Consider the following 23,186-nt stretch of genomic DNA (forward strand, 5'->3'; position numbering starts at 1 on the left):
TGAGTTGTTTTCACTCTTTGGCCAATCGGGGCCTAGCTGTGTCAGGGCTCTGGAAAGAGTCAGGAGTTTTAATTGTTATCTTTTTAGCATTCTGTAAGTGTCTTTTCTGTATTCTTTAGTATACTATACTATATTAAAGAATACTATACTATATTAAAGAATACTATACTAAATTAAAGAATACTATACTATATTAAAGAATACTATACTATACTATACTACACTATACTATACTGTACTATACTATACTATAATATACTATACTATACTATACTTTTGTATAGTATAGTATATTATTCTTTATTATAATATAGTATTATAACGTAATAAACTAGCCTTCTGGGAACATGGAGTCAAAAACATCATTCCCTCCCCTCGTTGGGTGTCAGGGTCTCTAGCTGATCAGAGTGACCCCGAGATGTGTTAGAAAGTCTCTGTTCCCAGCCCAGTGCTTGAAGAAGGAGTCAGAGCTCTTCATTTCTCAAGGTTGTTTATTGTTTCTTATCTATAAAATTCTCTCTCCTGTCCTGCCCAGGTCAGCTCAGCAAGGCAGTCAGAGGCACTCTGCCTGCCCCAGGGTAGTGTTATGTTTTTATACTAAAAACTACATAGGCATTATTTACAATTACTTCCTAATACCTGTCACCTGTGTTAGACATTGAGCTTCTACTCTAAACCAATCCAAAAGTGCCAACACCACAGCAGGAGACGGAGGCCAAGAAGAAGAAGGAGAAAGGCTGGACACGCCCAGATTCCTCCATCTTGCCCCCTGAACCTCCATTCTAAGAAACCCCAAAATCTATTTTTCCACACCGTGATAAATTCACTATCATTCTACTTAATCTGTCATGGCTTGCAGATCTTCATCTAAGGCTCCACGGGTCATAATCAAACCCTCAGGGGCATTCTGGGCTCTGTGCCAGGGTCTCTCTGTCCTGGCAGGATCTGGGCTGCTCAGGACAGACAGAGGGATGTCCTGGGTTGCCTGCATGTACAATATGCAGGGAGGTTTTAAGGCTGGCCTATAGGAATGTGCCTCCTGTTGACAGAGTGACAAAACTACCCTTTGTCTCCTTAAAAAGGAAAAATCCCAAAAGTTTCTTTCCTCAATTAGGTAAAAAACCACCTCATAGGACCTGGGGGACTTCACCTCAAACTTAAGGATAGCAAATTGGAAGGAAGCCAAAAAGTCCTGCCTGGGCAATTTACTAGAAAAAGAAGAGAACAAAGAAACCAATGGTTTTTGTGAGGTGTTGTGCCAGGAGCAAGAACCTCTTGCACCTGGCTTGGTTTTTCTCTGTAAAGAGTTTTTTTATTTTGCCTTTTAATAAACCTTTTTGTTTCCAACACTGCAACAGAAGCCATCCTGCTGATTTTCATGCCTCCAAAGGTAGCTGAGCTATCTTGGGTGTGTTATAGGCCTCCAAGAGCTCATGAGACCGGGCTTGAGGAGTCTCCTAAAACACTGGCCCAGCCCATGGTGAAATTCCGACTACCGTGGGTCCGCGATGAATTTTTAACATCGGTACATGCGTCTTTTAATGCTGTTTAAACTTAAGGTTTAAATGGCAAAGAGAAGGTTGGAAATTAGATTTTAGGAAGGAATCCTTTGCTTTGAGGGTGGGGGCGCCTTGGCAGAGGTGTCCAGAGCAGCTGTGGCTGTCCCTCATCCCTAGCAGTGCCCAAGGCCAGGTTGGGCATTGGGGATTGGAGCACCCTGGGACAGTGGAAGGTGTCCCTGCCATGGAAGGGGTGGCACTGGATGAAATTCAAGGTCCCTCCCAACCCAAATCTGTGATTCCATGAGCCCCTGCCTCTGCTGAGTCTTGTGATTCATTCACACTCAGCCCTGGTGCAGGCAGAGCCTTCTACTCAAAGCTTCACCCACCGTTCCGCCAGGGCCACGCTCTGAAAGTTACACAAAAATCATTAACATTTAAAAAATTAAATGTCTTTTTACTTGGCATTTGTACCGTCTCAAATTAATCCCAGGAGACGCTGTTACTGCTTCTGAGGAAATAGCATTAATAATTAAAGGTAAGAATTTTTATTGTATCGCTTATGAAAGTTGCTGGGATGCAACTATATAAATCCTTGTAAAATTGGTGATTATCAGGGATATTATCTTCTCATGTCAGACAAAAGTCAGCAGATGAATGAAGAGCATCAGGCTGTGATAAAAGTAAAACATTCTACAGTCCATGTTATGGTCTTATTTCCACCTGTATTGGTTAATACACACAAAAGTGAGTTATAAAACTCCTATCTATGATAAATCAATGCCAGATTTTTCCCCTGCCAGCCACTATTTAAATTCAAAGGCCACAGCACCAATTTTTGGCAAAATGATCAGATTATCCCCTTGGGTTGTTTTCAGTTTTTACGGAAAATGCTCATTCTCTTAAAATGTCAGCCAATTCACTTCTCATTTATAAAAACTGAACCTGATGGCTTTTCAACTGAAAATGAATGACTGTTGTTTGCATCATGCAGAGAAGAATATAGACCTCCTGGAGAAGTGCTTATGTGACTGAATTAATGCAGAATTACAGGTTTCCTAGAAGTTCTTGGGAAAATATCAGAGTTTGAAGTGCAAGCTGGCTGATCCAGTATTTAAGCCCTGACTCTGGATCCTCTGTGACATCTTCATAAAGATTTTGGTCTCCATGCTGAACCTCTCTGAATTTTGGAAGCTTCTCCCCAAGTGCTGTCCTTTCAGGACATCAAACAAAATCCATCCCCTCCCCAGGTGATGGATTCCCCTTCTCCTCTGCCATCACAGAGGTGGGAGCATGAAAGGATGTGGGAGTTCTGATAGATGGATAAAACAGCAGAGAAAATGACCACAGAAACATCAGTTTCGTGAGTCTAAGGGAAAGAAAAAAAAAACCAAACCCAAACAACCAAAATAATGTAGCACAGGGAAAATTGTTTGCTGCCCAAGTAGAGGGTTGATACATAAATCAGCAGGAGCTTGGGCTAACAAGATTTGCTCCTTAATTCCAGTTTCATTTGTAGCAAAAAATAACATAACTAAGTTCATAATTGAAATTACAGTGACACCTTCCAAAACCCAAAATGCAGCTAGGGAAGCTTAAAAGTGTTTTTTGGTTTTTTTTGGTTTTTTTCCATTTGATTTCTTGCACATGTATGTGAAATATCTGTTGATATTTTTGCCAGGCTAAACAAAGAAACTTTTCTACAGCCCCCAGTATTCATATCTGAACACAGATATGAACGATAAATAAAATTATGTGAGGCAAAACCAGCAACAGATACAGCTGAAGGAGGGAGGATTATTTCATTTACTTATGGCATGAGAACAAGATTTAAATTTTATTTTTAACTCATGCATGATTTCATTATCACTTGAACTGTCTCAGAGGTTATTTTATGCAAATACGAAATACGCCCTTCCTCAAAATTCAAGACGTAATTTCAAGAAATTAACTAAATGTGCTAGATCAGAAGAAGGATTTTGGGGAAGTAAATGTATCAGGAAGTAAGGGAAGCATTGTCAGCATCCACAAGTGTGACCTGCATAAAACATAACATTCTAACAGAAATTTACTCTTCTTTTCCTGTGGCCCCACGGCAAATTTCTTATGGGAAAAACTATATCCTTTCCCACTCTTCATTTACTTTTAGTGTCAATTCACTAGTAGAGTCAAGGAATTTGGAAGGAGCAGGGAGGACAAAGGACAAGACATGGCTTGTCAGAAGAAAAAAAAGCTATTTCTTTAGCTAAAAAAATGTATTTTTTTAAATCTGCCTGTTGTTTTATGCACAAGCAGTCAATACTAAATGAGCCATGAAAGTAATTAAAACCCTTGAAAAGCTGATGCCTCTTCATGACCACTCCTCACATTTGTTTCTGAGCTGTTTTTTTCAGGATAGCTCTGAAGACTGCCATGACTTTTTAGGGTTTCAGAGGCTGATGCTGGAATTACAATATAATGCTCTATGTAAAAAAAAAAAAAAAAAAAAAAAAAATATTCTCAATGATGAAATAACCCCAGGGTGATTTGTGCCCAAGAAATAAAGACCAGAATGTAAATTATCAATGTGTCAGTGCACACCTTCACTTTCAGCTCTGTGTGAGTGCAGGTCTGCTCCTGCCTCATCCCAAAACAGCAAACACAGAGAAAGAAGCAGCAAGAAAAAGGAGTTTTGTGGGCGTTATTAAGCAGATAAGTCTCTCCAGCCAGAGAGGAGATACTGTAGATGTCTATAAAACCATAAGCGGCGTGGGGAAAATCGATGGCAGACAATATTGCAGTGTCCCCTCAGCAGGGCCAGGAGGGGACAGGCAGTGACAGCAGGGTCATCCAGAGCCATCCAAAGGTCACAGCTCCCCTTTCAACACATAATTAAACCATGGCACAGCTTCCTCAGCCTTTAACCACTGCTAAAGATCAGATAAATTGAGAGGGGGGGAAAAACAGCCCCGGCTACTAGGGACATGGAAAGAAAAAAAGAATAAAATTCAGAGCTGGGAAAGGGCTCTAGGGAGGAATAACAGCCTTGCTTTTCCTGATGCCCTTCTGAGACTACCTAAAAACAGAGGCCAGACAGAATGAAGGGAATTAAAAGTGGTTATGTTTATTAAAGGGCCTCCAGGTATATTCAGGGCAGACAAAACTCCCCAGGGCCTACACCCAAAAATGGACCACAGCTCATGGGTTTTTATATTTGTATGAGTTTGGTCTGTTTGCACACTGGGGGTTAATCTAACAATTACAGCTTCAGGTAATGAAGTAATTTACCCCAAGTTTCTCCCCCCAACTCACTTTTGTTCCCATTTCTGGGCCCTGGGGCAGTGAGGTGCCCTTGGATGCCAGGCCTGGAGAGGAATTGTTGTGCCTGCCCAGAATGGGATGGCAGCAGCTGACACTGAATGTGGAGTTTGGAGTTATACACTAAAGAACTGCAGGATAGCAAATACATGACAATTATAAAAGCTAAAATCCTAAAGCATCATTCCAATCCACAGGATGCTCCTGGAAAGAGCTTCACCCTCCCCAAAACCAGGGGCTGCCACGTCACAAGGTGACCTTTCTTTTGCACAAGCGGATCTAAAAGCTCCTGCTTTTTGCCAACCCTGCTGCAGAACGTTTCATATTTTACAGTGTCTGTTTATGTCAGCCTGCACACTCGAAAGGTGTGACTTGCTGGAATATTTACTCAGCAGCTCTAGCAGTTTTACACATACAGACCCTCCACACACTCCTCTGTAGCTCAGGCTCTTGCAGCTGCTGTTAAAATAAAAAACAAACCAAAAACCAGAAAATGTGTGCTGCTGTACTTTTAAATATGCTAAATGTATTCGTTGTTACTTTATGGAAAAAGAGTGAAAGACAGGAAAATAGATACTGATATTCCCAGCTGAAACGTCTGAAATACAAACAATTCTTGTTTATACCTGTGTCCAGCAAGCAATTTGAATGTCTTGATTTCAAACATTCAGTGAGATTTTTCAATGTAAACAAAGTGTTTTATGGCATTAGCAGAAAATCCAGATAATGACAGTGTAAGTTGATTAGAACTTTAAAAAGAAAACTGTTGTAACACAGAATAATTTGGGAGAAATACCTGAAGACTAGCAGCCTGGGGAAAAGAGTGTTGTCTGCTGTACCTTAAAAATATTTTTCATATCTAGCAGAATATTTTAAAAATATTATTTCACGGAGCAGTTAATCCTGCTCATATTAGAAGAAGAATATTTTACAAAGAATACCCAGTCATGGCTCCTGTTTGGAGTTTTCTTCAGCGCAGAACATCTCAATATTCAGAAAAATAAAGGTGGCATGTGGATGTGTTTGTGGGCACATGCATTTTTGGAGTGAATAAGAGGAGAAAAAGTCATTTTTTCTCTCAGTTACCCTACATAAAGTGCACACATATCACATCCATGAATATCGTTACACAGCCTCTATTATTTCTCTGTGTTCAGAACAGATAGAGGGAGATAAAACTTTAAAACTTATGAAACATACTCTAACATTCTCATACCGTCTTTCCCATGTGATCTATGTGTTGATGCTACAGAAATGGGCATTTATTCCACTGCGCATGACTTATAGGAAGTTCCAAGCCAAAACCAGAAATATTTTGAAGACCAACCTGCCTCCAGAAATGTTTACAGAAACTCAAGGTAGGTTGTCAAATAAGCATTTTGTTTTTTGCTCATTTTGTCTTCCCTCAGCTGAAATGAGCGTAGCTAGATCTTGACCTGACACAAATCATGATAATTCAGCTCAAAGTAGTGGAAGTCACTCATAATTTAAACCAGTGCAGATAAAAAAGTAACTTGGATTAGGAATTACAACTGTTATTGCAGATAATGCTATCAAATAGTGATAATTTATGTAATATTACTCAAAAAAAAATTTATTGCCTGTGCCAAGTATGTAGATTACGTGTAGGAATTGAACCTACCAGTGTAAAGCAGATATTATAATAATTAAACATCATCAGAAAAAAAAAAAAAAAAAAGCAGCATTAGCAAATCTAGCAGAAAGATTTTTAACCTGACATGATCTAACTTTTCTTTAATCAGTAGGTTCCTGTCTCCTCTCACCCTGGCAATGGTCTGTGCACCCAGAAATGTATAATTATGACTAGTTCATCATTTTGTGTACAAACCCAGTGGCCATTTATGCAAATGTTGTCTACCTGCAGCTAATTGCAGCTAATTGCTGATGGCTGGTGCTGGCTGCAGACCGCCAGGCTCCTTTGGGCTGCTGTCAGATGTTCTCATCTCCCTGTAAGAAAACAGCCTCTGAAACGCCATTTGACACTGCAGCTGGCCTCGAGTTACCTACAGCAGGCTGTGCAATTTATAAATCACATGTGGAATGTGATTAAAAAAAAAAAAAAAGGAAAAAAGGAAAAAAAAAAAGAAAAAGGTCAGATTTGGTTTGGATGTCCTCAGCTCTGGAGGTACAGTGAGCTACTGACCTCTAGTTGAGAAAAACAAGATAGCTGTTAGCTCTGGTCCTGTTTCTAAAATATATTTTCTTCCTACATGACAGCCTGCAATGTAATTTATTTTGCTTCTTGGTGGCAACAGGAAAAGTTTTCATTTTTTTCCAGGCAACTCATTCAGACTATTTAAAATGAATGAGAAGGGCTCCATTTGCCTTTTTTTTTTTCTTTTTTTTCTCTTTTCTCCCAGTAACTTTTTGTCTGCGCTCACAGGAATAGGGCACAGATGTGAAATGAAATGACTGGCCATTAAAATAGCAGGAGCCAAGCAGGAGCTGCAGGAGACACTGGTCTTGGAAGGGCTTTTCCATGTGAAATAGTGCAAAAAACTGAACACCCTATTTCCTTCTCCTCTAAACCACTGTTTTGTTAAGGATTGACCATATTTACAGGCTGCACACAGGCAGCCTGTAATATATATTATATATAATATATTATAATATATATTATATAATTCTATATAATTATATATATAATTATATATTACATACTATAATATACTATAATAAATATACTATACTATACTATACTATACTATAATACACTATAATGTAATATAATGTAATATAATATAATGTAATGTAATATAATATAATATAATATAATATAATATACTATAATACAATATAATACAATATAATATAATGAGATAATATCTTATCTATTTAAAAATATATAAATAAAATATAATATATTGTATACAACTTAATACAAGAGACCAGTAATTTTCTCCTTTGTAAATGAACTTTAAAATATGATGAGGAAGGGTAAGTGAACAGCCCCAGGAATTCAGTGAGATCTGGTGATTTGTTAGGACTCATCCTGGAAAGAGATCAGCAGTGGGATGCTGAGCACCAGATGGGTTCAAGTTCTCAGCTCTTGCCTAAATTACGAAGTCACAATTTCGTTATAAAGTCACCATATTCACCCACAAATCATTATTACCAGCCTACCAATATCTCCATGATTTTTTGACTGTGAGTTTAAAAGTTATTTTTTTCCTTTCATCCTGTATTCCTTTCCCTAAAATGTTTTGGAGCCATCTTTCCCCTAAACTTTTTTGATGGTTAAACAAGGCAGGGTGAGGACAGGGTGACTAAATCACCTGCAGGAGAAATAAGAAATCTGTGTGTTCTGTCCTTCATAGAATAAATCAAGGTGTTCAGATAATAAATAGGAATAATGAGGGTAAAATATCAGTATTTATGCTTGCTGCTGTTGATAGTTGTTGGTTTCTACCTTTTACCTTCCTCCTGTATCTCCTGAAAACAGATGTAACATTTCACAGAATTTTCATTTTGCTATGCAAACTTTTTTGTTTGTTTGTTTTATTTTTTTTTTTAATTTTTAATTTTTCTTTCTGTTCCCTTGTGTTTGGGAGAAAATCTCACCTTAAGATAAAGAAATTTTTACTTGATCCTGTTCAAAGCAGGTAATGTCAGACAGGACCAGTGGTGCTGCTCCTCTCCTGCTCCTCATGGATGAGGTTCAGCACTGCTTTTCCTCCTCGTGGCTTTTTTAAAATTTATATTTCTGTCCCAATGCACACAGAGCAGGGTTTCTCTCCACATCCCATGGAACACTGCATCCACCCAGCTGGAGTGGTGAGTGTCAAAAAGGGTTCACTGGGTGAATCTCCATTCCTCTGGATGAAGAAATTTATGCATTTTCAGTCAGGAAATGTATGATGGAAACCGAGAAGAATTAGTTTGAAGTACTCCAACCAAAAGGAAAAGGAAAAATCGGAGATAAAATCAGTTTTTTGTGTCCTCTGGGGACAGGGTGGGTGTATGGCAGCAAGGGGGATAAGCCACCTCTCCACTTTAGTGGATATTTGAACACTGGAGCTGACTGTTTATAGAATTTTCATCACAATCTGTCTCTTGGAGCATATTAAACAATAATCTGAGTGAGGATGGTTCAGCCTTGTCTGAGGCGAAGGAGAGGTGAATGAATTAAGCCTTGGCTCTGATATTTACCTGTCTGCACCTACCCCAAGGGGACAGGAAGGGGCTTGGGGGTTTTTGAATCCCATTTTCTGCTGAGGGGGCAGAGGGAGAGGACCACAGTGCCTTTGGAGGGCAAAAGGTGCATGACCAGGAGCTGCCTTGAGACCCTTTCCAGCCCTACATCCTAAAAAGTTTTGCCAAGTTCAGTGACTCCTGGAAAATCAGACTCTGTCATCGAACTTTCAACTTTTCTGGATGCTTTTGATATAGATAAATAACGTACCAAAACCAGATATTTCAGTTTGATGTCTCTGTACCAAAGGCTGAGGTCCAGACTCAAATCAGGTGAGCTTGTTTATTTTGTACACATTTAGATTCAGAAATCCTAACTTCTAATTTCCAGTGAAGTGCATTTGATCTTGCTGTGCTGATCTTTTAAATGATCTTGACTTGTTAAAGAATCATAATAATATGCATCTATTTTATTCTCAGGGATGTTAATTAATACAGGGTGTGATATGTCTAAATGAGACAACGATTAAGAGTTTACCATTGCTCCTAATGGAATATGTGTGTAGCAATTACCAGTCCATCTGCTGAAGAAGGCAAAAACAATTTAATTGCTTTGGCCAATGGTACAAACAAATGCAGACTGGAACAGTACTTTAAGTCAGAGTGCATTTTCTTTTAGCTTTGTGTTATCACCAGGGACTCCAACCCATGATCTCCTTTGCAATAAAATGAATGCAGGCACAAGTTTGGCTTAGAGAGAACATTTATTTCACTTTCCTCTCTCTTTTTAAATGCCAGGGATTTAAAATAGGATGTGTACAAAGTACTGAAGCCTCTTAAATTGAATATATTTGTGAAATGCCTGCCTAAGGTGAGCTGTTTGCTTCCAATTTTTATTTGACAGCCAGTTATACCAAACACACCCACAATCCCAAAAAAAAAAAAAAAATTAAAAATCATTGATGTAAGAATCTTCTGAGCCAGGTGGCTAAACCAACTGATCTGGTTTTCCCTATCTAAAATCCTTTAGGGAAAAAAAGTCTCACTTTGGGTTAAAGCCAGAGAGGTGACATTTGGGTTTCAGGAATTCACAGTCTGGATAGCAAGGCCTGACAATGCAGACACAGAAACACAGCCATGCAAATACTCAGTGCTGTAATTAAGCATATATATTATGCATAAATGCTCAATCCATTAATAACACATTCCCCTAATCAATGGCATTTAATCAATCAGTTAAAATATGTGCAATGTGGCAGATGCAGTTGTCTAACCCCCTCATCATTAGGCCTCCCTGTGCTCACGCAGCTCATTTCGATGCATATCAAAAGTTTTCTCGCTGTTTGAAAGAAAATTAATTTAATCGACTTACGTGAGGAATATGTCAGTTTATTTCCTGAAGAATTTTTATTTATACTCAGAAATATAAGTGAGAGCCTGAACATTTATCACCCTGAATACCCAGATTTGAGACATTATCAGACACACCAGCCATCTGGTATTTCAATAAATCCATCTTTTGTTTCAATCAGACAGAGCCCTACTAAGGCATTTAATAAATAATTCACATTTTGTCATCTTGGTTAACATTTCCCTAGGCGATGCATATGCTGTAATATTTTTCCTAACAGATGATTATGAAATTCAGGTATTTGCAGTATAAAAGTGTTACCACAGTTTAAAGGAAAGGTATAATGAATAACAAGAGAAAAGTTAAATGCTTCCAGGTAAATCAATCAGCAAACCTATATTTTCCCTATGCCTCTCATTAAACATTTGCAGAGGAAGTTGTGAAACTTTTTTTTTTAATGTTTCTTATTTATTTTATAGCATAATAAAAATAATATTTTCAGTGAGTATTTGAAACCCTAGCCACTAATTTCTAGAAAAAAACCCCACCAAAGTGCCCCTGTCCAAAATGGCTGGGTAACAAGGATGTTCTTCACAGGAAATCACTGAAAATAGTCCCTATTCACCAAAAAATGCACTGAAACACTTTTTTTTTTTGACTATACAAATACACTGCTATTCACACACCTTCTGCTCTAGGGTTAAATGAAGAAATAGCTGTGATTAATGGAGAACTGTGAAGTTTTATGCATTTAACAGCATTAAATCAGGTGCATGGCACTGGTAGGTGTGAATGTGATTTGCGACTCTTTTACTCACCCTGACTCCACCCTGTGCCATCCCCTGCGTATGGAACCCAATTAAATAATCTGCAGGCCCTCGTCAGTGGCGTCATCACAACCAAAATACTGATTTTTCTCTTGGCTTTACCTTGTCCTTCTTCTGCTTTTCATCCTGGTATATTTTCCAGTGCTCCCCATCGTTGCTGTACGCAAGCTTGTAGGACCCCACAAACTGGACGTGCCCAAAATCTTTTGCTCCTTGGGTGATTATCCCAGTGATCTTCGTAGGGATGAGCAGGTCAATCTGAACAGAACAGTTTAAAATTTAAAAAAAAAAAAAAATCAGAAACGAACAACCAACCAACAAAAAAAAACCAAACCCAAACAAAAAACCCCAACAACAACAGCAAAAAAAAAAACAAGACAAAAAAACCACCAAAAAAACACCCAAAAACCCCAAATAAACAAAAAAAACTCCCAAAAAAACCCCATCAAAACCAGCAAAAACAAAAAAACAAAAACAAAATATCCCGAAACAAATAAACAAAAAAACACACAAAAAAACCTCAAAACAAAAAAGAAACCCCAACAAGCAAGCAAAAAAATAAAAAACCCAAAAAACCAAAACAAATTTTTAAAGCCCATCAAACACCTCCCCCCCAAATAAATAAATAAAAAAAAAATCCAAAAAAACCTCAAGGAGAACATAATTAGAACACTTTCTGTTTCCAGTCTGGTTTTGCAACACACCAGAGCAAAATGATGCAGTTTTGGTCCTCCCGCTGTGTGTGACACCATGGATAATAATTCACTTCTCCAAGTTCTAATTTCCCTTTTTTCCCCCATTTTTTATTTATTTATTTTTAAACTTATTTTTGATACCACCTAATGGCACAGCATGGAATAATCTCACACCTTTCTCCATTGTGCTGAGTGTCATACATGGCTCCCAAAAAACTCAATTAACTTACAATGGGAACAATCTGCAGCTAAAAAATATTCCCATGTGCTCCTAATAATCAGAATGCATGGCTGATTCCCCAAGTGCCTTTCCGTTTCCTTCTCAGTTCACGAGCCCATGCTTTAGTAAGACTCTTAAAACATTTTAAGCTGTCATGCTCCTTTTCCTCCTGAAATTCCTTCTCACTTTATGCCTTTCTTTCTTTTTCTACCTGAAAAATCTCAAAGTTTCTCGTTTCTTGAATTTCTTTTTGGAGTTTTTTTTTATTTTATAGTCTTAGCACAATGCTTTTTAAAAATGCAAGGCAGGAGTCTTAAAGCCTAATAAAATCTGAGCTTTCAAGTGGTTTCCACGTGAGTCAGCATGCCCGTGCTCAGCTCTTTGTGAACCAGAACCCAACACTGAGTGTAACAGATTTGGGCCAGATGCCTTGGATTAAAATGATCAAGAAAGAGAATGCAGTAGCAAAAGTAAATTGACCTAATAATGTAATTTCAGAGGCAGAATGAAGGAGCTGAACTCCCTATAAAAACTGATATTTTCTTGAAATTTGAGAGTATAACTGAGGTTTCGTTCTTTGTCCTCCAGCAATGTGGCGAGCCAGTAAAGAAGAAATAAAAGAAAAGGTGGATTTATTTCAAACAATAAATGGCTGTGAAGCAGTCGGCATTTTAAAAATTGTCCCTTAAATCAGGCAAGAGAGACTCAGAATAAAAATATTACAGTGAAGGGAGAGGAGTGCTGAACTTCACGAGCAGGTTGATTGACATGTTTTTACAGAAAAAAAATAAAAAGAAATTAGAAAGTGAAGAAATAAAGAATCTCTGTCTGATGAAATGCTGACGGTCCGGTGCTGGATTTTTAGGAAGCTAAGACCCTCTGAGCAAACTCATGTTGGATGGAATGAGGGGCTGGGGTGAAGAACAGATGTGCTGTGGAGCATAGGAAATTAATAATGAGGAGAGAAACAGAAACAAACGAGCTTAAAAAGTCAGCTGGTCCTGGATAGTGCCTCTGAAAGACGGAAATTGGGGTTTGGATTTTTGTCCCAGGCCAGGTTGGACAGGGATTGGAGAACCCTGGGATGGTGAGAGGTGTCCCTGACATGGCAGGGGTAGCACTGGATGGGATTTAAGGTCCCTCCCAACCCTTCAGGCCATCCTGGGATTCTGTGAGGACAGAAAGAAGAAAACAATTGAAAAGTGTAAGAGTACATTTATAAGAATAGAAGAGGAAAAAATCACAGTGTAGAGCAATCAAAGAAAGGAAGCCTGGAGATCCCAACATTGGAGCAAAGAGTAGCAAATCACAATAGTAAATCCTTTTAAGGAAAGCAATGGCTTAAAATGTTCAATACTGAGACACCAAAACAGTGAGGGGAAATGTCAGAGTCTGTAGATGGCTCAAGAATTTTGGTTTTGCCAGAGTGAACTAATTTATTGCCATCATTTATTGCCAGCTGAGGCAATGTTGAGGCGCCCCAGGATGTCCCTGGGAGGCAAAATTGTGTTTTTGTTCAATGGGGAGAGAGGGGGACTCAGCCAGAGCAGGATCCTGCTTTGGAAGCTTTCATGGATGGCTTGAAGGGACTTTTCTCTTCTGTAAGGAGTGCAGGGTTCCACAGCCTAAGTGGGCCCCTGGGAAATGAGCACTGCTAATTAGTGTAAGTCTTTCATGAATTAATAAACACCAGGTCTCCAGACCTTGCTTCCAAATATTTTCGAGTCTAAATGAATAGTCTGTTTTTCTAAACAGGCTGATCACTAATTGGTCCACACTTCCAGGCAGCTTTTGAACTGAACATTTCAGAGTCAACTTTAGATTCTCTTTATAAATAATTTTGACATTAGCATTTTACAAGTGTAACCTCTTTTTAGCAGAGAATGCTTCTTATACTAAAAGTCAATGTCTCTCCTGTTAGCTTGAAAAAATGCCTCCACAAAACCAGTTGTTTATTTTTAAAATGTTGAAAGTGAGCTGAGAGGATTTCACAAATATTTAACATGGCCATGACACTCAGAGTACTCCTCATTGAAATTCAGAACAGGGAGAAAAAAAATTTCTCATTAAGATTCAGGGGATTCCAAAGGTAGAATCACAATAAATCTTTATTATCACATACATCCAGTGTTAATAAAAATGTCCTGGTAATGATTGTTTTGTGCTTATAGGACATACCCAGTGGCCTTGCTCTCTTGTTCAGAAAATGATGTGGGAAGCTGGAAGGTAATTTGGCTTTGCTCAGTTTTTTTTTTTTTCAATAAGACTTATATAGGACTGTGTAGAATATGTGTGGGTTTTTTTTTTTTTTTGGAAAAAAAAAGTGAAAAAAGAAATAATGAATAAATACACTCTCTTCTTAGGTCTTGACAATACAGGCAACACATATTGCTGGAGATGAAGGAAAAGAATACAGGATATAGCACCAGCATTTCTGTCTCTTATTTTATACTTATTTATTCATAAGCAGATGAGAAGTCTTCAGGCAATAAAGATCATTATTTAAATTAAAGAAATACAGCTTTTACTCTGTAGCCTCATTACCTTCTACCTTGCTTTCCATTCTTTGTATTGAAACTACTTTGGAGCAGAAAGTTGAGGAGGATTTACACCACCTTCTAGGTAAAACATCTGCACTGAAATAGCCTAAATGAAAGTCATAACTTCCCATCAGGACACAGAACACTTTTATTCAGTTAGTGCAGCTTGCAAGTAACAGGCAATCAAACAAATTACCAGGGAGAGAAGTTGAATTAAGACACAACCAGTGTGTACCCTTCAAAGCTGAATGTGATTAACAGGATTAGAATGTGACTCTGGCTTCTTCAGTGCAGCAGAATTTAGAAGGAGGTAGAGGCAATTAGTCTGCAACTGAGAGGATCATTAGCTGGTTACAAGGAGAACCATGGTCTACAGTTAATGTACATTTCTACAAGCAGCAGATCAAAAGGCAGTTTAGCATCCTGTGTCTGAAAGAAGCCTCTTGGGCTGTAACTATTCCCTTTTCCCACCTTGTTTCACGTGCTACAGACAAACTCAGGGTGGTTTGGAGGAGAGTTAACTTAAGGAGAGCGCAGAGGTGAGCACACCTGAGCAGTGGAGCATTTCCGAGGAAGCACTTGCATGGATGTGCAGCGCCAGCTCGGGGTGTTGGTGTGCACTTCACGGGACGATCACCAGAGATTCCCTGCAACCTCAGCCATTCTCTGCCTCCCCAACACATGGCACAACCCAACCGTGCTGCCCCAAACCCCACAGACTGGGAAACAGCGCATTTATTCAGCATTTACGCTGCCAGGGGAGCAGGAGCAGACCTGCAATGTGACACCATGGAACGGGGTGTCTGCACAGCCCTGCTGCAGGGCTCCCACTTCCAGACACGCCGGGCCTCCTTTCCCAGCACATCTTTTGGCTTAATTTACTCTGAAGGGAACCCGTGGTTTGTGAGGACGGCCCATCGTGTGAAGCAGTGCATGAAAAGTGAAGGTGTCCTCAAAAATAACACACTCCTCATCAACCTGGCAGTGTCAAAGAGGAGGAGAAGGAACCCCCAGGATGCAGGGAGTGCCAGGCTCCGTTTCACACGGAAGATGATGGTGAAATGCCTCACTGTGACTTTCAGCTGTTCATCCTTTCAGGAGTATTTAAAACGTTCAGTTAAGACCTGTCTTTGTGCAGACATTGTGGCTCTGTTCCCAGTAGAGCCAATCCTGTGTTCAGCTTTTCTTGTAATTTTAGACACGCCGTTTTTTCCCCACAGGTTTTGTTTTATTTGCCTTTGTGATCCTGTAGATTGTGTTTTATTGTTGTTGTTGTTTCGGGGGTTTTTTTCTTTGGTTTTTTTTTTGTTTTGTTTTGTTTGTTTGTTTGGGTTTTTTTTGGTTTTTTGGGGTTTTTCCATTTTTTGGGGTTTTATTTTAGGTTGGATTTTTTTGTTTTGTTTTTTTTTTTTTGGTGTGTTTTCTGGTATTTTTCTTCTTTGGTTTTTTTTTTGGTGTGTTTGTTTGATCATTGGTTTTTTTGGGTTTTTCTTGTTTTTTTTTTTGTTTTAATCACTCATCGGATAACGCTGATGAAAGCTGGGCAACCTCAATCCACTTGGCAAATGCAAAATCACTGGGATCAGAATTAAAGAAACCTGGATCCAAAGAATATGACAACTGGAGGGAGGCACTGCCAAGGTGGGGACAGTTCTCACCCTTTAGAGACTGAATAAAGAAGGCCACAATTGCCTCCAGCTGCTAATTCACCAAAGTTCAGACCTGCCTGTTAAATATCCTGATATCATCACAGTGAGGCCTCAGATTATTTAGGGATGCTTAAGGAAATGGTTGGACACCAAACCCCACCAATGTGCTTTCCAAGTAAATAAATCAAGAGTAAATAACTTGTCCTGAGCAAGCTGTTTACTCTTCATTTAAGACCTCGTGATTGCCCTGATTTTTTCAGGGTGAGCTGGCACAGCCAGAGCTGTTACCTGTGCCCTAAGAAAAAGGAGGGAAGGATTTCAGTGTCCACATCAAAAAGGCAGAAATGCAGCTCTCCTCATCTTACTGCATCACAGGAAGGTGCTTTGCACTCCCCTCCATGCCCAAAATCTGGATGTAAAGGAAAATGAGCGCTGGCACAGTATGCTTGCTGCAGATGTGCAATATCTGAATGTTTCTAAAAACACCTCACCAGCAGCTCTCTGTTCTGTTCACTGAAACTCAGCATTTCAGGCTTTTTATTTTTCCCTAAAGCCTAAATATTAAACCCACAAAAAACCCAAACCTCAAACCAAGCCCAAATTATAATCCGTCATGACCAATTGGATCTAAAAACTGTTATGGGGAAAAAACCAACTGAGCTACTAGATGATCTTTGTAGAGAAATCTAATTTTCATCACAGCATCTTCTATACCAAAGAGGCTTTATCGTGTAGTCTCTTAAATATGTCTTATTAGGGTAAATAGCTAATAATATAACCTCAAAAAAATTAAAGTAAATTATGACAGAAAATGAACTGCTTTAGAAGAAGCCATAATAATTCAATATAAAGCAGCAGTTTTTAGCAATTTGATTAATATCCCACTATACAGGATTTTCATGCTTCTTAGGCAAAAAAAAAAGAAATAAAATAAAAAGTTTTTAATTTAATTTGGTATGTATTAGCTGTACCAGCTGTCATATGTTTAAAATTAAACTTCTTCTCAAACCTAGGTGGAGATGGGTTGCTTTCAAATAAAATAAGACAGGAGAGTCACTTTTTTCTCCTTTGAAAATTTGGAAATTTTTTTTTTGCTGGCTTCTTTTTCGCTTAAGCTTAGACTTTCATCATGACTTCAATACTGTGTCACTATATTTTTAATGCCTGTAGTCCTGTAGGCTAAGATAATAAATACTGGTCTTATTTTCTTATTGCTCTTAATTGCTTTTCCCTCTGAATGACTTTATGGCTGCAGTAACTGCGCTGAAGAAACAGGGTAGGAAGAATTCCATGTACCATCAGCTGTCTCCAGCACAATTTAAAAGTGATAAATTGGAGGGTGGGGCCCGTTCTTTGTAATCTCCATGGGCCATCAAAAAAATGCCTCTCAGGCCATTACGTTGAAAATTTTGGAGTGAAACCTACAACCAGGCTGAAAACGTATTTTATTTTCACCAGCAACTTCTTAAGCAGCCATTACTTCTTAAAAAGTACATATTTTGTGAATCCTTTCTATTTACATACTTAATATTCCCTGTTATATAGCTGTTACTGGAAAAGGAGGAAAAAACCCAGCTGAATTGCTGTAATATTTTTTCAGCATTTCAGTAAAAATTGAGATAAAACAGGTATATATGATCAACTATTTGGACATTTTCAGAGCAGTATCTATTTGTTGCAGACCAGCTTTTCGTAACTACAATTTACTAAACCGTGAATAATCTCATTTCATTGGTATTTCAAAAATTAGATATTTAAAAAAAAAAAAAAAAGAAAGGAAAAAAAAGGAAAAAAGAAAAGAAGAAGAAGGAAATGTTGGGTCCTTTAAGGCAGATGATGTGCTGTGGTTGTATCAGCACCTTGGTAAATCCTGCCCACAGCACACACGCGGTAATTTTGTTTTCCTCCTGCTCCCGCAAACCAGAAGGAATTCCACATATCCGTATAACCCTCACAACTTATCGGGAAGCAAGGGAAATGTCAGCACCAGGTATTTTGAGGTCTGAAGTCAAAGAAGACGCAGAGTTTTGAGATGATAACATCAGTGATGATTAAATCCATAACCTTTTCTCCCGCCGCTGGGTATTTCACATCTGTGCACGGGATACTCTCGCCGTAATCGCGATTAGAGGACTTCTGCAGAGATCCAGACACAGTTGGCTGAATTAGTTACCAACAGCCAAGAAACCACTAATAAAACGTCTGTCTCTCTGCTGTGGGACACTCAGAGCCCATCAGCCCTTGAGGATGCCAGGATATTTGAAAATAGCCCATTAAATTACCAGTGATTAAGCGGGCTTAGACATCTGGTGGAGCTCAGAGAAGCCTTTAAGCTGCTTTAGTGCACTCCAAGAGCTGATAAAATCTGGGGCACTGTCCTGTGTGAGGTCAATCACTTGGAATTCTTGTGGGAAAGCCAAGGGCAGAACAAAAATTAGCCATTAAAATGAAGCAGGGAGAATAAAAATATGAGTATGGTCACGACACAGCACACTGACTCTGTGTTATGCTGCTTTTCTGTGGAGCTCCTCAGCTGAGCACTGCTGCCAGCAGTCCCGGCACCTATTTATGGACAGAAATGGACAAGGGAATGAGAAAAGAAATTTAATTTACGTTCAGTTCTTTAAGCAATAGCCAAGAAGGCAAAAGTTGCAAAAAAATTTCATCATCCTGTATCATAATATGAAGTAGCTTCATTTCTGGAAGATGTCATCTGAAGGAGTTCTTGCTGAATTTACAATAATGATTGTGAAAACTTTGATCAAATTTGTTGGCTATGACTAGGAGTAAAAATATAGCAGAGAGAAGAACAATTACACACTTAAAAATTTAAAATACTATTTGCATTTCTGCTTGTCTTACTTTTAACTTTTAAATGAAGAAAAAATTGTGTTGGGATGATAGGATTGTTCCACTCTCTTCAGATATAGAGAAGAGTAGGACAGAGTGCTGCTATAGAGAAGAGTAAGTAAGAGTGTTGCCACTTTTTTTAAAAATTAAAATATATCTAAAGTTGCTAAGGAAACGCATCAGTAAGAATTCCTGCATGCCAGTGCTCTGTCCCAGTGGAGATTCCTTAGTTTTCTGTTGAAGAGCATTACTGGGAATTTCAGATGCTGGAGTGGGTTAAACAGCAGCAACATATGGAGAAGAAAATTTGAAATATGAGCAGAGGAAGAAAAGTGTATTTAATCATGAATTTCAGAATGACACTTGATAGAAATGTGAACTCCAGGGAAGTTTACATCTCACAGCAACACTTGGAAAGGCAGCCAGGAGAAATATGGGTGTCTTTGCTTACATTTCTCTTGGGTTTTCGGAACATTATGGGTTTTGAATGGAAATCAAAGGCTGGTGATGCAACACCTGGGAAGACAAAAACTCTTCCCTAGAAATGAAATATCACAACTTCTTCTTGGCTTTCAGCAGAGAGGATGAGACAGCAGCTTTTATGGCAGGACTGATAAATATCTTCTTACAAAGTGTTGGGATCATAATCTACACACAAGCAGCTCATTTTGTTTTTAAAATCAAAATTAATGGTGGTAATATGGAAGTTCATTATTTACCTGGTTGCTTTTTTTCCTCCCCCCCCCCCCCAGGTAATTAATAATGTTGCAAATATTTTCTGGAGCACATAAAAATGTCTCAATAATGTATGAGTATCTGGGCTACAGATCAATGAGCAGAGTGAAGATAAGCTTGCACACAAGATACTGCAAAGTGACTAATAATTAATATAACTACTGAACTGTTGAAACACTAACGAAAACCTGCCTGTAAGCAAAGCTAAGCCTGCCTAGAAGATAAGTGGGGTTAAGGCTGGAAGTTTCTCCTTGTATTTAAAAGCTCTGACTGCATTAATTCTTATTTTTGTAGGAAACGTAGCCAAGACAGCATCACTCAGCCATTGTTCCTAAGAATGACTTTGCCCATCTGTCTGCAGGGATTATTATGCATAACCTGTTCCATACAGCTATGCTGCTGTAGCCATGCACTAAAAATGACAAAATTGTGATACTAGATTTTGAAAACAACAGCAGGCCGGGTTGGTTTTGGTTTTGTTTTGTTGGGTTTTTATTTGGTTTGGTTTTTGGGGTTTTATTTGTCATTTTTAATTTTTTTGTGTGTGTGTGTGTGTGCTATCCTCTGAAATGTTAAGGCAAGCTTTTTTTTCCCCTATGATACACTGTTAATAGCCAGCACAAAAATATAAAATGGGTGCACTATATTGTAGAAAACAGCTTTGGCTCTTTTAGCTGGAGAAGTATTTTTCCAGGTTTACAGAAGAAATCAGATTTCTCTTTCCTTTTAGGCTGAATGTCTTGTCTCTTCAAGGCAATAATCTCATAATATACTTTCCTGAATGCAATTAGAAGGTCTATTAATCTTCATTCTGCAGGACACAGGAAAGATTATCTGCTATTAGTCAAAAGGACACCCTGGGGCCCCTATTGCAGAGCTTGGTAAATAGACCTCTGGTCAAAACAAGCCTGGGCTCTCCTGGCAGGACAGACCCAACCCTGGGACTGAGCTTTGATGTGGATTTATTTCCTTGCCTTTGCAAACCCCCCGTGAGGCCACGGCTGATTTTGGGGATTAAACTCTGCCGAAAGCCTTGGCCAGGAAGAAGGGTGTATTTAGCCACGAGTTTCAGAAAGGCACTTGATAGAAACGTGGGGTCTGGGGAAGTTAATGTGCCACAGCAACACTTGCAAAGGCAGCCAGGAGAAATGTGGGTGTCTTTGCTTGCGTCTCTCTTGGGGTTTTGGCGCGTTGTGGGTTTCAAATGGAAATCAAAGGCTGGTGATGCAACACCTGGGAAGACAAAAACCCTTCTCTTTTCCCAGCCTGGCAGTCCAAGAAGGAGTCAGAACTCTTCTATTATTGTTCTCAAGGTCGTTTATTGCTTCTTATGTATAAAAGTCTTTCTCTGACCTGCCCAGGTCTGTCTGGCAGGTCGGGTTGTGGCAGAGTGACCACCCTCAGGATGGTGTTATCTTATCTTTGTATAACTAAAATCTACATGTACTTTATTTACCATAACTTCCCGATACCTGTCACCTATGTTGGACACTGAGTTTCTACCTTCAACCAATCCAAAAGTGCCACCATCACAGCAGAAGATGGAGGCCAGGAAGAAGAAGGAGAAAGGCTGGACACGCCCAGATTCCTCCACCTTGCCTCCTGAACCCAATTCTAAAAACCCAAAAAAATCTATTTTTCACCCCGCGATAAATTCACTATCATTCTACTTAAACTCTTTTGACTTGTAATTCTTCATATAAAGGCTGATAATTTTGTTTTTCCATGGGTCAAGATCAAAGGCACCGGGGTCTCGGGCTCTGTGGCAAGGTCTCTGAGCCCTCCAGGGCAGCCAGAGGAATTTCCTGGGTTCTGACACTTCCCTACAAGGGAAATATCACAGCTTCTGCTTGGCTTTCAGCAGAGAGGATGAGACAACAGCTTTTATGGCAGGACTGATAAATAATTTTGTAAAAAGTGTTGGGATCATAAACAGGCTCGTGTAAGGCACAAGCAACTCATTTTGTTCACGAAATGAAAATTAATGATGGTAATATGGAAGTTCATTATTTATCTGGTTGTTGTTTTTGTTTGTTTAGGCCTTCAGCTAGGTGGGAAAATATTTTCATGTTCTCCAATGTTAAAAAAAGAAATAAACAAATCTCTATCTCCTGTCAAAAGTGAAAAAAACCCTCAAAAATGCAACAAACCAACCAAACCCACTAGGTCCTCCCAAAACAAGCAAACAAACAAACACACACGCACAGACATAAAAAAATCCATAAATATTCTGAGATAAAAAGTGATGCATTTTGCTTTTGAAGGAGCTGGTCTATATTTTTTCCATTAGGTCTGCTTGGTTCAGGTTTAGTTTTGGTTAGGTATTGAAAAGTAGGGCAATGAGAATGGACTTCCAAATTCCAGAGAAAAGTAACAACTGAGTAACTTATACCATTTTTAACATATATGTATTCCATTCTTAAGCCTACATAATGGAAGTTTCAGAAAAAATGATTGACTGAGATGAATCATAAAAAATTTCAACAAGAAATTTGGAATACATCAACTTTCAAACAGTTTAAAACCAAATTTTAAACTAGAAACCCCACAGAGCAGCAGCCAATTCAAAATGCCTTACATTAAATTAAATATTAACTACAGCTTGTCTGCAACCAGAACTTTTGTATACAGAAGTGTTAAAAAAATTGATTTCTCTCTGCAATGTGAATGTCACTTTTCACATAATTAAAAGGTTGATCCTTTTAATAGTGGAATGAATTTCTATAGAAGAGATTTCAAAATTATATATGAAGTTCTTTCATTTTCAAAAGAACAGGCCTGAAAGTTGAAATATGAATGCCAAAAGTAAAAATATGACTGTCAAAATATTTTAAATTTAGCAGCAAATTTGAAAATGCTGGGTTTTTACCTAGAATGTTGTCCATGCCTTTTCATATAAATAAGAAAAGCATCTCAATTGTAACAAGATTTTTTTTTTTTGAAAATAAAAAATGACAGCTATTCCATCCTTTGTACTGGTAAATAATTAATCAAAAGGGCTCTGATTTTTTACTGTGTAAGCAACAGGGTAAATTAATGCAGACAAACGATTTACTAGACTTATCTGTACTCTTCTAAGTTTGAAAGAAAAGTTTACACAGAAGACTGAGATGGACATGGAGTGTGGTGCTTGAAGTTTTGTCTATTTTGGAATTAATGCCTCTCCCTATGCCTCAGTAGAGACATCTTCCTTATGGGAATGACAAAATTTCTGTGAATGACCCCTAAAACTCCTATCAGCACTCAACACTAACTTTTTAAAAAATATTTTTTCTTTACTTTTTTACTATTTATTCACTGTTTGCACCCTAACCCAGGTGGAAGCATGAAAAGAATGCAGACACATAAATAACATAAATATACTCATCTCA

General features: G+C 38.5%; 1 protein-coding gene across 2 annotated transcripts in view; it reads right to left on the reverse strand.

The window, feature by feature from the left end:
* The window catches only part of EDIL3 (EGF like repeats and discoidin domains 3), a 236,597-nt gene that overhangs the window by 1,490 nt on the left and 211,921 nt on the right, over positions 1–23,186 (reverse strand). For both annotated transcript variants that reach the window (XM_054288407.1, XM_054288400.1), the window contains one exon: positions 11,229–11,384. In XM_054288407.1, coding sequence (XP_054144382.1) covers positions 11,229–11,384 — 156 coding nt within the window. The remainder of the gene's footprint in view (positions 1–11,228; positions 11,385–23,186) is intronic.

Source organism: Melozone crissalis, unplaced genomic scaffold, assembly GCF_028551555.1.
Source record: "Melozone crissalis strain CALT ecotype California unplaced genomic scaffold, PUWL_Pcris_2 ptg000005l_1, whole genome shotgun sequence".
Taxonomy (NCBI): domain Eukaryota; kingdom Metazoa; phylum Chordata; class Aves; order Passeriformes; family Passerellidae; genus Melozone; species Melozone crissalis.